At 39.9% G+C, this 13637-nt stretch overlaps 1 protein-coding gene across 1 annotated transcript in view; it reads left to right on the top strand.

Moving 5' to 3' along the window:
• The window catches only part of MAP3K21 (mitogen-activated protein kinase kinase kinase 21), a 73246-nt gene that overhangs the window by 34797 nt on the left and 24812 nt on the right, over nt 1-13637 (top strand). Inside the window, exons 4-5 of the mRNA XM_004620327.3 lie at nt 478-653; nt 12780-13020. Coding sequence (XP_004620384.3) covers nt 478-653; nt 12780-13020 — 417 coding nt within the window. The remainder of the gene's footprint in view (nt 1-477; nt 654-12779; nt 13021-13637) is intronic.

Genomic DNA, 13637 nt, shown 5'->3' with positions numbered 1-13637 from the left:
CTAATAGTCAAAAATATTTGAACATCTTAACTGGCATGTTTTTACCATGACCTTTTTTTTTTATCCGATCCTTATCTTTAAAATATGGTTAATTATTTTTGTGCAGCTTGTTAGTTTACTATTAGGTTATTTCTTAGAAATTTTCTTGTGATGATAACATTTTGAAGACTTTGTTTTCCTGGCGTTAAGTTTATAGAATCTCTCTCAGTGAATAATCTGGTCCACACATTGCAGTTCTCTGAAGCACAAAGTTCATGCTTAGACATAGAAAGCACATATCCACATAACAGTGTCATGTAAGAAATAAAACAAGGGTTTTGTCTGTCAGTAATTATTACAAATGTTGGTGACATAACATGGTATAAACTGCAGATTCAAAAAATCATTGTTATTGCATGTTTCAGATCTTCAGCAGAGATTCTCAACATCATCTCATGGTCTAAACGGTGAGACTGATGTGATTCTTGTTTATTTTAGAATGCTGGCAGCAGGACCCTCATATTCGTCCATCATTTGCCTTGATTCTTGAACAGCTAACGGCTATAGAAGGGGCAGTTATGACCGAACTGCCTCAAGAATCTTTTCATTCCATGCAAGATGACTGGAAATTAGAAATTCAACAAATGTTTGATGAGCTGAGAACAAAGGAAAAGGTAAGAGATCCTTAACTGTACAATATAATCACTTTTATGAAGATTTAGGTAAAGTGTGAGTCAAGCATTACTGTTAACATTATTCTTAAATATATTCAGCTGTCAATATTTGTTGATTCTTATCTTCTGATTTAAGCAAAACAGAACAGAATTGTGTCTAAATGTTTGTTTCCATGGCTTGGAGGCTGGTCTCTCATTCTGGGTAACTCAGGGAAGGGACCACCAAGTAAAATGTGGTTGGAGGTCATGTGTTCCCACGGGGTATGGCTCAGGTGGGCCCTAGCTGTGCTGGGCTCGAACTAGCGCTGAACCACTGGACACACACAGCGAGCTAAGTATCACTGGGAGTAGCCACTAGCACCCTTGATGCTGTGACATTCAGAGAATAAAAAGATAGAGGAAGGAAATGCCACACAGAGAGAAATTCCTTCTTGTGCATTAAAGAGTCTCAGAGATTGTCAATATTTTATGATTTTTTTCTGTTTTTTTTTCAAAGTGAAGGATTTAAAAATCAAAAGCTAGACTCATGCCCTAAATGCTTTAATGACTGCTTCTAACTCATAAGTCTATAAACAATAACTTTCTTTTCATTATTGTCTCTAAAAGTAGTGGTGCTTCTTTATTATTATATATCATATTCCATATTCAAACGTCACCGTTTATCTCAAATATGTCCTAGAGGTTTATTTTTTGGGGGGGTTTCACTCAGCGATGCACAGGGGTTACTCGTGGCTGTGCACTCAGGAATTACTCCTGGAGGTGCTCAGGGGACCGTATGGAATGCTGGGAATTGAACCCGGGTCGGCCAGGTGCAAGGCAAATACCCTACCGGCTGTGCTATCGCTCCGCTCCGTCGTAGAGGTTTTTAGTTTGTCATTAAATCTTTTCTCCTTATCTTCCCAGTCCCCTGGGCCCTCTGTTAATCTCTAAGCTACTGCTCTGTTGGAGAAACAGGGAAAAGTGTAACTTTTGAACTATTTTTTGCTTTAATTTTTTTTTAGTAGATTTTGAAAATTTTAATGCAACAAAAGATGCCTGATTGGTTAATATATATTTTATGAAAGAGAAAAAAAACCTATATGTTAAACATACCAAAGCTACAGTTATGATGCCACATACAAAGTGAAAACACCTGTAATTGGAAGGTATACTAATTGTGAGGTGAGTTTAGTTAACCTGGTTTCTTTAGACGGGGACAAATAACTGTTAGTGGATACCAATTCAAAGTAGACTTCTGTGCTGCAATTGCAATACTTATTTAAAAGACATTTTGTAGTTACCTGAACCTTTTGATGAAGTAAGGTTTATTTTGTTTAAACTGTATGATTGATCATAGGTTACATCCTTATGAGTTTGTGGCACATCTAGTGGTTCATACGAGAAATATTTAGTGTATTATATATATATGTATAGTTATATATGTATGTATTGATATGTGTGATGAAATTTAATGTTATAAGCTTTTAATAACATTTATAAAGCTATATAGTCTTCCAAAAAGAAATGTTTATACCTCATGTTAGTGATTCTAAAATAGTAGAATTCTTTTTAAATAGGTAATAATGTTTTGCTAGTTTAAATAAGGAGTCTGTTTGCTTATTCAAGTGTGTGGCACTGAAACATGGAGTGGGCATAGCTCAGAGTAATTCTAATACTTTAAATTTACCCTGCCTTATGTTTTTGTTGTTTATTTAATCTCTGGACTTAATTGGCCATAATGTGAATGGTTTGTAGCTGACCTATGTGCAAAAGAAAGCAGAAGAGAAAGTGTAAAAAGTTGTAGCTTGAAATACATGCACATATTATACTATGCCTCATACCAAGACATCATTAAGTCCAAATTCTATCCTTGGATAGTTTACTCCTGCTGAATTGAGAATTGAGAGCACCAGTCAAAGGTATTGTCCCAGATACAAATTGTCTCTTGATTTTTGGATGGGTGATAGGGTTTGGGCCATACCTGGTGATGCTCAGGAAAGACTTACTTCAAAATCTGTGCTCAAGGATCACTCCTGGTGGTGTTTTGTGGGACCATATATTCTGCTGAGGATCAAACCATAGTCAGCTGTGTGCAAAGGAAACACCTTAACCCCTGTCAAATCTCTCTGGCCCCTATTTTATCTGTTTTTTGCCATACTTAGTAGTGTTCGAGGACCATAGGTACTGAGGATTGAAACTTAGTTCATGCATACAAAGCATATGTCCCAATCCTTTGAAAGATCTCCCCTGACCACAGATTACTTTCCTTTTTCTTTCTTCCTTTTCTGGGAGAGGGGCGTGGTGGTGGGTTGGGCCATAAATGACAATGCTTAGGGCTTACTTGTAGCTCAGCACTCAAGAATAACTCTTGGTGGTGCTCGGGGAACCATATGAGATTCTAGGGATTTAACCCTGGTTGGCTGCGAATAAGGCATGTGTGTGTCATGCATGACGCTCTGACATTTGTACATGTACATGTACATTTGGGTTGCTTCTAGTTTTCGTCTTTGGCATCTAAAACGTATACTGCTATCCCTCTGAGCTATTTTCCTGGTCCCTACTTACATATTTTTGAGAAACTCCTAACATGTGCAAAAGGAAGCTGAGCACTTAATCAAGCATTGCTAGAAATAGTGAGAAACTAGAAACAACCCAAATATCTATTAATAGGGGAATGGGTGCTTAAAATATTGCATATCCATGTAGTGAAATCTTATGCTAGAAACTCAGAAATGAAATCTAACTACATATTCCAGCACATATAGAATTCAAACCTACTTTTGCATGGAAAAAGTACATCCCAGAAGAATATATTATATGCCACTTTTATAAGTTTGTAAACATAATAAACAATGCTGTACACATGTACAAAAAGTATAGAGAGGGGAAATAAGTGTGTGTCTGTATATACTGGAATGCATCCTGGGTTAAGGATATATAAGTGTGTGTATGTATACTGGAATGCATACCTGGGGGAAAATATGTGTATGTGTGTAATACTGGCGTGCACACCTGGCCATGTCGGGGGGTCTACTCTTCAGTTCTCATGAGATAGCCCTAGTAGTCCCCCACCACTGCTGGGAAACCCCCACTCTCCCAAAAACTAGAATGAAAGAACAGCAGATATGAAGAGGGAGAATTTAACATTAGCGTGTGATACTCATAATATTTTACATCTGAAATAGAGCATGGTAAAAAAAAGTATCATCTGTTAAATATGGATGGTGATTGCATAAATTATTCTCTTATTGCAGCATATTTGAAGTATTTTCAATTCAACATTATTAAAGATGTGAGGCCTTAGTTATAGTACGCTGGGAGGAGTGTTTGCCTTGCATGTATTCCTCCCGGGTTCAATCCCCAGCATCCCATAAGGTCTCATGAACCTGCCACGAGTAATCCCTGAGTGCAGAGTCCTGAGCACTGCCAGGTGTGACCCCAAAACAAACAAAAGAATTCATTGTGTCTGTCACTGTCATCCCGTTGCTCATCGATTTGCTTGAGCGGGCACTAGAAACGTCTCCATAATGAGACTTGTTGTTACTGTTTTTGGCATATCAAATACGCCTCGGGGAGCTTGCCAGGCTCTGCCATGCGGGCGAGATACTCTAGGTAGCTTGCCTGGCTCTCCAAGAGGGGCAGAGGAACCCAGGTCGGCTGCGTGGAAGGCAAACGCCCTACTGCTGTGCTATCGCTCCAGCCCACAAAAGAATTATTAAAGATAAAATATAGAAGAAAATGACTTCAGGCTACTAAAGTTTTTTTCCCTTAACACCTAACATTATTTTTTGTGAGTTAGTAGACTTAATGAGATATTTTATTCCCTTCCTTTATATTTTTTTTCAGTGTTGTATACATTAAAAAATTCTGAAACAGCAAACCGCACCCTTAGACCTTGGCACTGCTAACAAGTAAATGAAATTCATATTTTAAGAACAGATACTTCTGTTTGACTCTATTCAGATCATTTGCACAGTGATATATGACTACTCACAGCTTGGCCATAGGCACCAAGTTTTCTAGAGCTGGTAAGACACAGAAGGGCTTGGAGATTTGAGCAAAGGACAAGAATGGCTGCAGAATGGGTGGTGTGAGTAGAGGCGTGTGAGATGGTAGTAGTACAAACGCTTCACTTAGACAACGAATGGAAGAAATTTCAGGGAGATAAGGGAGGAAATGTGTTTCATGTTGTCTTGGAGTTCAAAAATAGGACTCTGGTGAATGCTCCAGGGATTACAGTGGGGTTTCTGCAGCAGCTGATTGCTAGTCTTCAGAGCTGTCTAGCCATGCTGCTTCTTCAGCTGTTCTCTTTCTTCTCAAGGACTCCAAACCTACTAAAGTAGATTCTTTAAAAAAAAATGTAAATAATCCAAAACAAAAAAAACACACCAATAACAGACACACCCCCCTTTAAACAAAATATTAAATCGTTAGCAGAATGCCAAAGTCTAGTGAAGTGGTTTAAGCCAAACCAGACAGCCTGGTTGTACCAGGGGCACTATCGCTTGTTGATCTGTTCTCTCTGTGCATCTTAATCGTCGTTGAACTTCACAGTCTCTCTCTGAGTGCTGTCTCCCTCAGGGGCGGTGGAAAGCTTAAACAGAAAGTGCTCAGAGCAGTGCCTGTTCCTTACTGTCGGGGTTCAATCAGCGCTAAGTGTTAGCCTTAGAACAAAGGGAGTGGTGGCTTTGATTGAAACTGGGGCAGGTACTGGCAGCCACCGCAGTTCCCTGGCCCAGGCACTGGGGAAACCGGGCTCCGAGTAGTTATGCTTGAAAATGACTGACTGGATTACTGTGTAAATCCTGCAGCTCTTTGAAGGATTCCTATCAGTAATGCTATTGATGTGTTTCTCGGAAACCCACACTCTTAATAAATGATAGAGAAAAGTTGTCGACTTAAAAAAAAATGTAACTTTCCCAAATTGGCTTAACAATTCTAAAACAAGATGTTTAACAGAAAAAAATAAAAAAGATTTTAAGAAAGGATTTTTAGGGAAAAAGAAAACTTGAAAGCACAATCCAAAACTTGGAAATGGTTTTTCAAAAAAAAAACTTTCAAAAACTATTATTTTATAGTATTCAAAATTATTCAAAATTACTGATACTTTTTTTGTAAAATTGATAGAGGTACATTCAATGAGTTAATAATTATTGCATGTGGATAAAAAGGCATGAAAAATAGTTATTATTCATTTTGAGGTTTGTAGTCATTTATTATTCATTGGATAGAGTTTCTTTGGTTTTGTTTTGGTTTTTTATTTGTTTTATTTTGCTTTTGTGCCACACCACGCTGACTTACTCTCGGCTCTGCACGCAGGCATCACTTTGACAGGGGTCAGGGGACCATGTGGGATGACGGGTATTGAACCCGGGTTGGCCTCATGCAAGGCGAGTCCCTTACTTGCTGTACTACCCCTCTGGCACCGTATTGAGTTTTGAACTATCCTTTAGCAGTGTCTTTGCTTTTGCTTTTTGTATGATTTTTTTGGTTCAGTGTTCCTTGAAATATGGGCATTTGTGGTATCGTGTAAGCTTTTGATTTATAATGAAAAAATTTTCAATAAATTTTTCTGCTGAGATTTCTGATTGCTTTTTTTTGTATGCAGTAAAATGTACAATTTACATGCTCTATCTTGCTTTCTTGTTCACTGATTGCTAAGGTGGGAGGCCTCAGACTTGAAATTAATGGTCAGTAACTTGGCTGTGCTCTGTGTTATTCAGTAAACTGCAGCCTTCAGAGATACCGGTTTCTCCATAAATTCCTGGTTTCTTATCTCTGTGTCTGTCTTGTGTGTTGGTTGTATGCACCTGTGTTGGAACCACTATGTGAAGGCATGCCTCTGTTAATAATTAACATCTACTGCCAGAATCAGGATTTGCCATTACTTGGATAGTCTGTGCCAAGCAATTAAACAAATATTACTGCTTTCTAATCTCAGGAACCAAATAGTTTTTTGTATGAGGGTCATGATTTCAAAGTATTCAAAGTAGGTTCTTATAATCCCCTTTTTTTCCCATCCCCTTTCCTTTTGAATATTTTAAATTTCATTCAGAAAGAATAATCCTTTAGCTTTATTCTTTTTGACCTTATTTTTTTTCTTTTATAAAGTGATGGGCAAATGATTTTTAAAAAATATATATATTACAAATATATTACAAGGGACTCACATTTAGCTTGGGCCCTGGAATTAAAAATGAGAAATTATTTCTTACTCAGTTACTGCAGTAGTAATATACAGAATAACCAGTTGAATTTGTTTCCTTTATCTATCCCTCAGGCCATTTCATTTCACAGTAGCTAATTGAATTGGTATCAATACCACTGAAAAGTAATATCTTAACGAAAGGTCAGACAGTAATGAATTAGAGGAAATGTACACTGGTGGAGGGATGGGTGTTGGTATACTGTATAATTGAAAACCCAGTCATGAACACTTTGTAATGCTCTATCTCACAGTGATTCAATTTTAAAAGAAAAAGGAGGGCGGGGGAGGGAAGGAAGGAAGGAACTGGAAGTTGACTGGAAATAATCAGCCTCCAGACACACACTTAAGTTAAATATTTAATTAGAAAAAACTTGTTAGAAAAAGCCACTGGTTCAATCAGATTCCAGAGTTTTGTTTCTGTTCATTTAATTTTTGGGTCATTTCCAGTGGTGCTCAGAACTTACTCCTAGCACTGTGCTCAGGGATCACTCCTGGCTGGGCCAGGGAGACCACAGGGTGTGCCTGGGATTGAACTTGGGTCAGCTGCATTAAAGGCAAGCACCCTACCCACTGTACTATTGCTTTGCACACCCCTCATCAATTTTTTTTAAGTTAAAAATTTCTTAATTTTGAGCCGGAGTGATTGTACAGCAGGTAGAGCGTTTGCCCTGCATGCGGCCGACATGGGTTCGATTCCCAGCATCCCATATGGTCCCCTGAGTACTGCCAGGAGTAATTCCTGAGTGCAGAACCAGGAGTAACCCCCGAGCATGGCTGCGTGTGACCCCAAAAGCAAATAATAATAATAATAATAATAATAATAATTAATTATAATAATAATAAATTTTTCCTGGTTCCACTATCACAATTTACAGGCCAGTGTACCTGAAAAAAAGCAAAAGTAAAAGCTTACATCTAATTGACACTACATTGAATTAATCAATAGCTGCACTTTTGCAAACTGTGGCTAATGGCAGTCCTAACAAGAAGGGTTTCCTCTTTTCTGACGGTGGCATATTTTCATACTTCCTCTAATGCATGTTGGGTAACTCTCTCAAAGTCACCCGCAGCTTTCCTCCCAACTCCTCGTTTTCTCTCCTGCTGAGAACTGTAGCTCTTTTCTGAGTTTTTGGAACTCCCTGCTCTCAAAGCCACTACCACCATTGGGACTGTGAGCTGCTTCCACTAGAACTCTCCCTCTTATGGGCCTATAATTTGATTGCTGTTGTCCATTGTCATAGTTCACACCACCACCAGAGTTAATATCACTGAAATTTACTCCTTGGTTGTAACCATCGTCTCCTCCACTGTCTCTACCATATCCATCACTTTGGTTTCTATAACCCGGTCCTTCACTACCGTAGACGCCTCTACTGCTCTAATATGGACCTCCGTCATTATTGCCGTCATCTCCTCCTCCATAGCTACTTCTGCTGCCGCCACCATACCCTCCTCTCCCACCAATGTTTCCACCGTGGTCAAAGTCTCCTCCGCCATCTCCAAAATTGTCGCCACAACCCATCAAGTTGCCATATCCATGACTCATTTGTGATCCAGCAGACTACATTTCCTGTTTAAAAAGGTCCTTTTTCAGGGCTGGAGCAATAGCACAGCGGGTAGGGCATTTGCCTTGCACTCGGCCAACCTGGGTTCGAATCCCAGCATCCCATGTGGTCCCCTGAGCACCGACAAGGGTAATTCCTGAGTGCAGAGCCAGGAGTAACCCCTGTGCATTGCCAGGTGTGACCCAAAAAGAAAAAACAAAAGGTCCTTTTTCACTTAACAGTTATGCCTAATAATAGTGCGGTTTTTCTGAACAATGTTATCAACTGTCATGACCATCAAAAGTTGTAAAAGCAGAACCCCCCTTTCCACTCTTCCCATCTTCCATGACTTCTGTGGTTCCAGTTTTGCCATACTTTTCAAAGTAGTGTCTCAAATTCTATTCTGTATATTCTTTAATGCATCCAACAAAAAATGCTCTTCACTGTTGGATGGGCACCAGGCGTTACAGAATTCTGCCTAGAAACAGATCTCTGGTACCACTACACACCATCCACCTCATGTGATCGATTACAAATTGCTGTATCCATCTCTTCAGCGCATGACTAAGTCACAAATATTTAGGGTCTCTAGTCACCGCACAATATGTCAATGTCCCCATTTCTCAAAATGTTCCCTTAAACTGTCATCTACCATTTCAAAGCTCAAACTTCTGATGCGCACGCAGCTTTCTCAGCTATCCTGGTTCCTTTGGGTCGTAACCCTATATTTTGAGACCTGACTTGCTTCTTCCAACTCGAGTTCAGTATAGGCTCCAGAATTTTTTTTAACATGTACATTTTCTTCATTTTCTTCATTTTGAATAATAAATAATTTAATCTGACTCCGTATAATAAAGAAATCTTCTCCATAACAATCAGCTGGTACCTATTAGTAGGAATTATTTGAATGCCAATTTGTCTGATTTCTCCTAGATTTTATGAAATTTTTTTTAGAGAAATGACTTTATTTTCTTTTTGGCTTTTAGGGGATCACACCCAAATGTAGTTAGGGTCTACTCCCGGTAGAGATCATTTGGGGGAACTGTGTGTAGAAAAATGAATTTAAAGAATGTGTCAAAAACAATTCCAACCATATTTGGTAGAATAACCATACATGCAAAATTGGTTTGATCTGAGTAAATACATATTTTTACTTATTTATTAATATTTTATTTTGGTTTGGTTTGAGGGGGGGCACACTTAGCGGTGCTCAGGGCTTACTCCCAGCTCTCTGCTCAGGAATGCATGAGCCATGGCCCACAGAGGCTGGGGATCAAATCTGAGCCAGCCAGGTGCAAGGCAAGCACCCGTCCCACTGTACTATCGCTTGGCTCAATTTTGTTTTTAGACCTCATTGTCTTCAAGAGCATTTTGGTTATTTGTGGCGAATTTTTTTTTCTGTGTATTTCTTACCTTTTTTTTTATAATTGTGTGGCTAGAGAAGGGCCTTGTCATTTTCGTTTGGCGGCTTAGTTTCTTTGGTGAGCTTCCATATTACAATGTATTTTATGCATCTGTATGTTTGAAGGACCTGTGCAAACTATAATAAACTTAAATGATGAAATCTTGAGATGTTTTGAGATTATGAAATCTGGAGCTTATAACATTTTGAGCACTTGTTGCTCTAAAGCGCATAGCCCAGAATTTGTGGGGAATATTTCTTTCTAACAGAGATTTCAGCATTAGTGTATTTTATGATTAAATTTACCTGGAACAGGGAAATTTGAGCGTTTGATTTAGTAGCAGTATGATATAGGAGACAGAATAGTTTATCACTAAAGAGGAATATGGTTCTGATAAAGAATACCATCTTTTAAAAAAATAAGGATGGAGTTGCGTTTTAAGAATAATACACAAAACCACAAAACCAGCAGTACATCAAGAAGACAAGAAAACCTCTTAGTTTTACTATTAAATAATTTTTTTTCTAGTAAGGTAAACATCCCCCCTGTATTCATTGATTTTTTTTTCTATTTCTTACAAGTTGAATACTTCTAACAATGCAAAAAGCAAGGGGAAATTTTTCTTTAATTGGTATCATAACAGAGACTTCGGTTAGTTAATTCATGAGGGTTTTAGGCAGGGCACTGGAGGCCGCCAGGTGCCAGGAGTGAAACTGTGTCTCCCTTCGAAGAAGCGGCTTCAACCCTTTGCGTGGTGTCCCCGGTCCAAGTGATATTTTCTGGCCATTGATAGGATCCTGAAAAGGTCTGTGTAAATAAATATATTTTCCTTGAGATAATAATCTTAGCTGGAGCGATCACACAGCGAGTAAGGCGTTTGCCTTGCACACAGCTGACCTGGGTTCGATTCCTCCGTCCCTCTCGGAGAGCCCGGCAAGCTATCGAGAGTAACCCGCCCCCACGGCAGAGCCTGGCAAGCTACCCGTGGTGTATTTGATATGCCAAAAACAGTAAGAACAAAGCCTCACGATGGAGACATTACTGGTGCCCGCTCAAGCAAATGGATGAGCAACGGGATGACAGTGCAACAATGAATAATCTTAGCAATGTCTCATTTTTATTTTTAAGGAACCTTCAGTTGACACGTTAATTTTATCTTTTTTCTTAGTCTTTCCAGCAGGATTTTTTTTCTCAAAGAAAATTATTATTTTGGTTTGTTTTTATGCCATACACCTAACTTGGTGTTCAGGGCATCACTTAGGAAACAATGTGTGGCCCGTGCTTCATCCTAGGGACGCCCCGGGCAGGGCATGTGCTTCATTCTTTTGAACCATGCCCTTGGTCCTCAGAGCAAAAATTTAAATACCCCAGTGAAACCTCTAAGTCAAAAACACATATGTAGTCATTTATAACCAAAATAATTATCCTTTCGTTCATATTTGTCTTTCATTGCTCTGTGTTCATATAATTGTATACGTTTGGCGATTATAAAGGGTAGGGACGAGACAAGAAAACTAAATGTTAAAAGTCGGACTTAACATGGATGCATCTTTGAAATGATAAAGCTAAAAGAGAAAAGGCCTGCACAAAAGGCTTCAGTTTTAGCTTAAGTTGATGGTGTGATGAGAACTTAACCTCAGTGCTGACTCTCTCGACTGTAGAGAACTCCTCTATGGGGCATAGTGTGAAAGAAAACTCCCTGGGCTGGGAAAACCCCTCTGCAAGGAGCTGTGTAAACTCCTTCGCTCGGGGATTACACATTAACAGACGTTCTAGGGCTTTCCAGGCAGCTCTCTCTTGCCGCCCATGTTCAGTGCTCTCCAGCCGCTTCTCCACCTGGACGGCTGATGCCTTGGACGGACAAAGGAAGAACGAGGGCCAAGCTGGTCAGCTGACGTTTATTCAATCTCTCATCTCTCCCAGCTCTCTCCAACCCTCTCTCTAACTCGCTCTACAACTGTCTCCATGACTTCTCTCCAATCACCCCAGCCACTCTCACCCTCAGCTCTCAGCCTGCTCTCTATCTTGGTGTCTCCCGTCATCTTCTGTCTCTCTGTAACTGTCTGTCTGTCTCTCCTTCCTCTCTCTACCCCGGCAGCAACCTTCCTTCTCCTCCTAGCAGCTGCTCTTTTTCTTCTCCCAACCGCACCTCCCCAACTACGCCTCCCCCCCTGGAAGTGTGATCAACATGTTTTTTTCCAGTCTTCCCAACCACCTGCATCCCACAGAGGGCAAAACAGCCATTAAGGTGTTTCTCCTTTCCTTAGACCAGCAACTTAACTAACATCTTTAATTCTCCTTCCTAATATTTACCATTCTGTATGGACACAGTAACAGACACTTTTAGGCTTGTAGGGTAACTCTCCTGGGGATATCTCACCACAGACTCAGACTACAGTGCTCAGGCCAGATCAATCATTCCTAATCCCAGCAGGGTTCAAATCTAGTTACTACCTTTTGAATCATGACAGAACTTGTCCATGACCAAGCTCTTAACTTATAGTTAAGCATTAGGGCACTTTGGCCAGGTCCATTTCGATGCCATCGTAGCTAGCTCACCACTTGCCCTGGGTCTATCCAGTCCTCATCGAGACCCTGCTTTTGGGGATCTAGGAAGTAAGGGTAACTGAGGCTTAAGTTGAGAAAGTAGATGTCCATGAGGTAGATTATCTGGAGTCAACCAACTCCCAAGCCACGGGTTTGTCTTTTTAACTGTCTTCCTGTATCCATACAAAAGGCAACTGCTCTGAAATAGCTAGCCATGCAAAGGACAGTAAGGAGAAGAGAAAGACAATACTTCCAAGTCAGAGTCTGATCAGGAGACAAAGGTATTTGACAGGTTGAGGGGCAATCAACAAACACCAGCTCCCAGCGGCCAGGGAGGAAGGGCAAACCAAACCAGTGTTATCCCTACAGCCTAGAATGAGGAGGTAATTGAGCTAGAAGAGGGAATTTTACCTCCTTGGTTATGCTTCTGTAAATCCTACTCCAGGAGCTGCGATCCCGGGAAGAGGAACTGAGCCGAGCAGCCCTTCAGCAGAAGTCCCAGGAAGAATTGCTAAAGCGGCGCGAGCAGCAGCTTGCGGAACGTGAGATCGACGTGCTGGAGCGGGAGCTTAACATTATGATATTCCAGTTGAACCAGGAGAAGCCTAACGTAAAGAAGAGGAAGGGGAAATTTAAGAGAAGTCGTCTAAAGCTCAAAGATGGACATAGGATTAGTTTGCCTTCAGGTATGATTTTTTCCCCTTAATTTTGGGGGCCCGTACCCGATGTGCTCAGGACTTCCTGGCTCTGTGCTCAGGCATTACTCCCGGGGAGGTTCTGGGGATGTTACAGGAGTGATCAAAGCCAGGTCAGCCACGTGCAAGTGCCTTCGCTATTGTACTGACTGTCCAGTTTGATTTCCTCTTTTTGAACTCAGACTAGAATTGCTTATTAGTGATTTGCACCGAACCAGCATTGCAAGACTTTTGTGAAAGTTCAAAACAACAAAACTAGTGCTAACTTGTTATTTGTTGTTTCTATAAAAACCAGTAATATATCAAAACTGAATTCCTTTAGGATGTCGAAGTTGCTGTCAAATTTTTCAACAAAAATACATCAAGTACTTGAATTTTATGTCACTTTTCATTTGAAGGATTTAAAATCCTTGAAGTATAAAAACAAAGCAATAAGTCTAGGGAAACTTTTATAGTTATTATGACAGTAGCATAAAAGAATTGTGTGTTAAGAGAACTAACACGAGGAAAAAGCAAAGCATATGTTCATTTATGAAATTAAGTTCTTTAGTATTACGGATTATACCTGATTTAAGAAAGAACATATATGTTGTTATTCTCAAATAAGG

Source organism: Sorex araneus, chromosome 9, assembly GCF_027595985.1.
Source record: "Sorex araneus isolate mSorAra2 chromosome 9, mSorAra2.pri, whole genome shotgun sequence".
Classification (NCBI taxonomy): domain Eukaryota; kingdom Metazoa; phylum Chordata; class Mammalia; order Eulipotyphla; family Soricidae; genus Sorex; species Sorex araneus.
The sequence above is the reverse complement of the archived record's forward strand: the minus strand, read 5'-3'. Positions and strand labels throughout refer to the sequence as shown.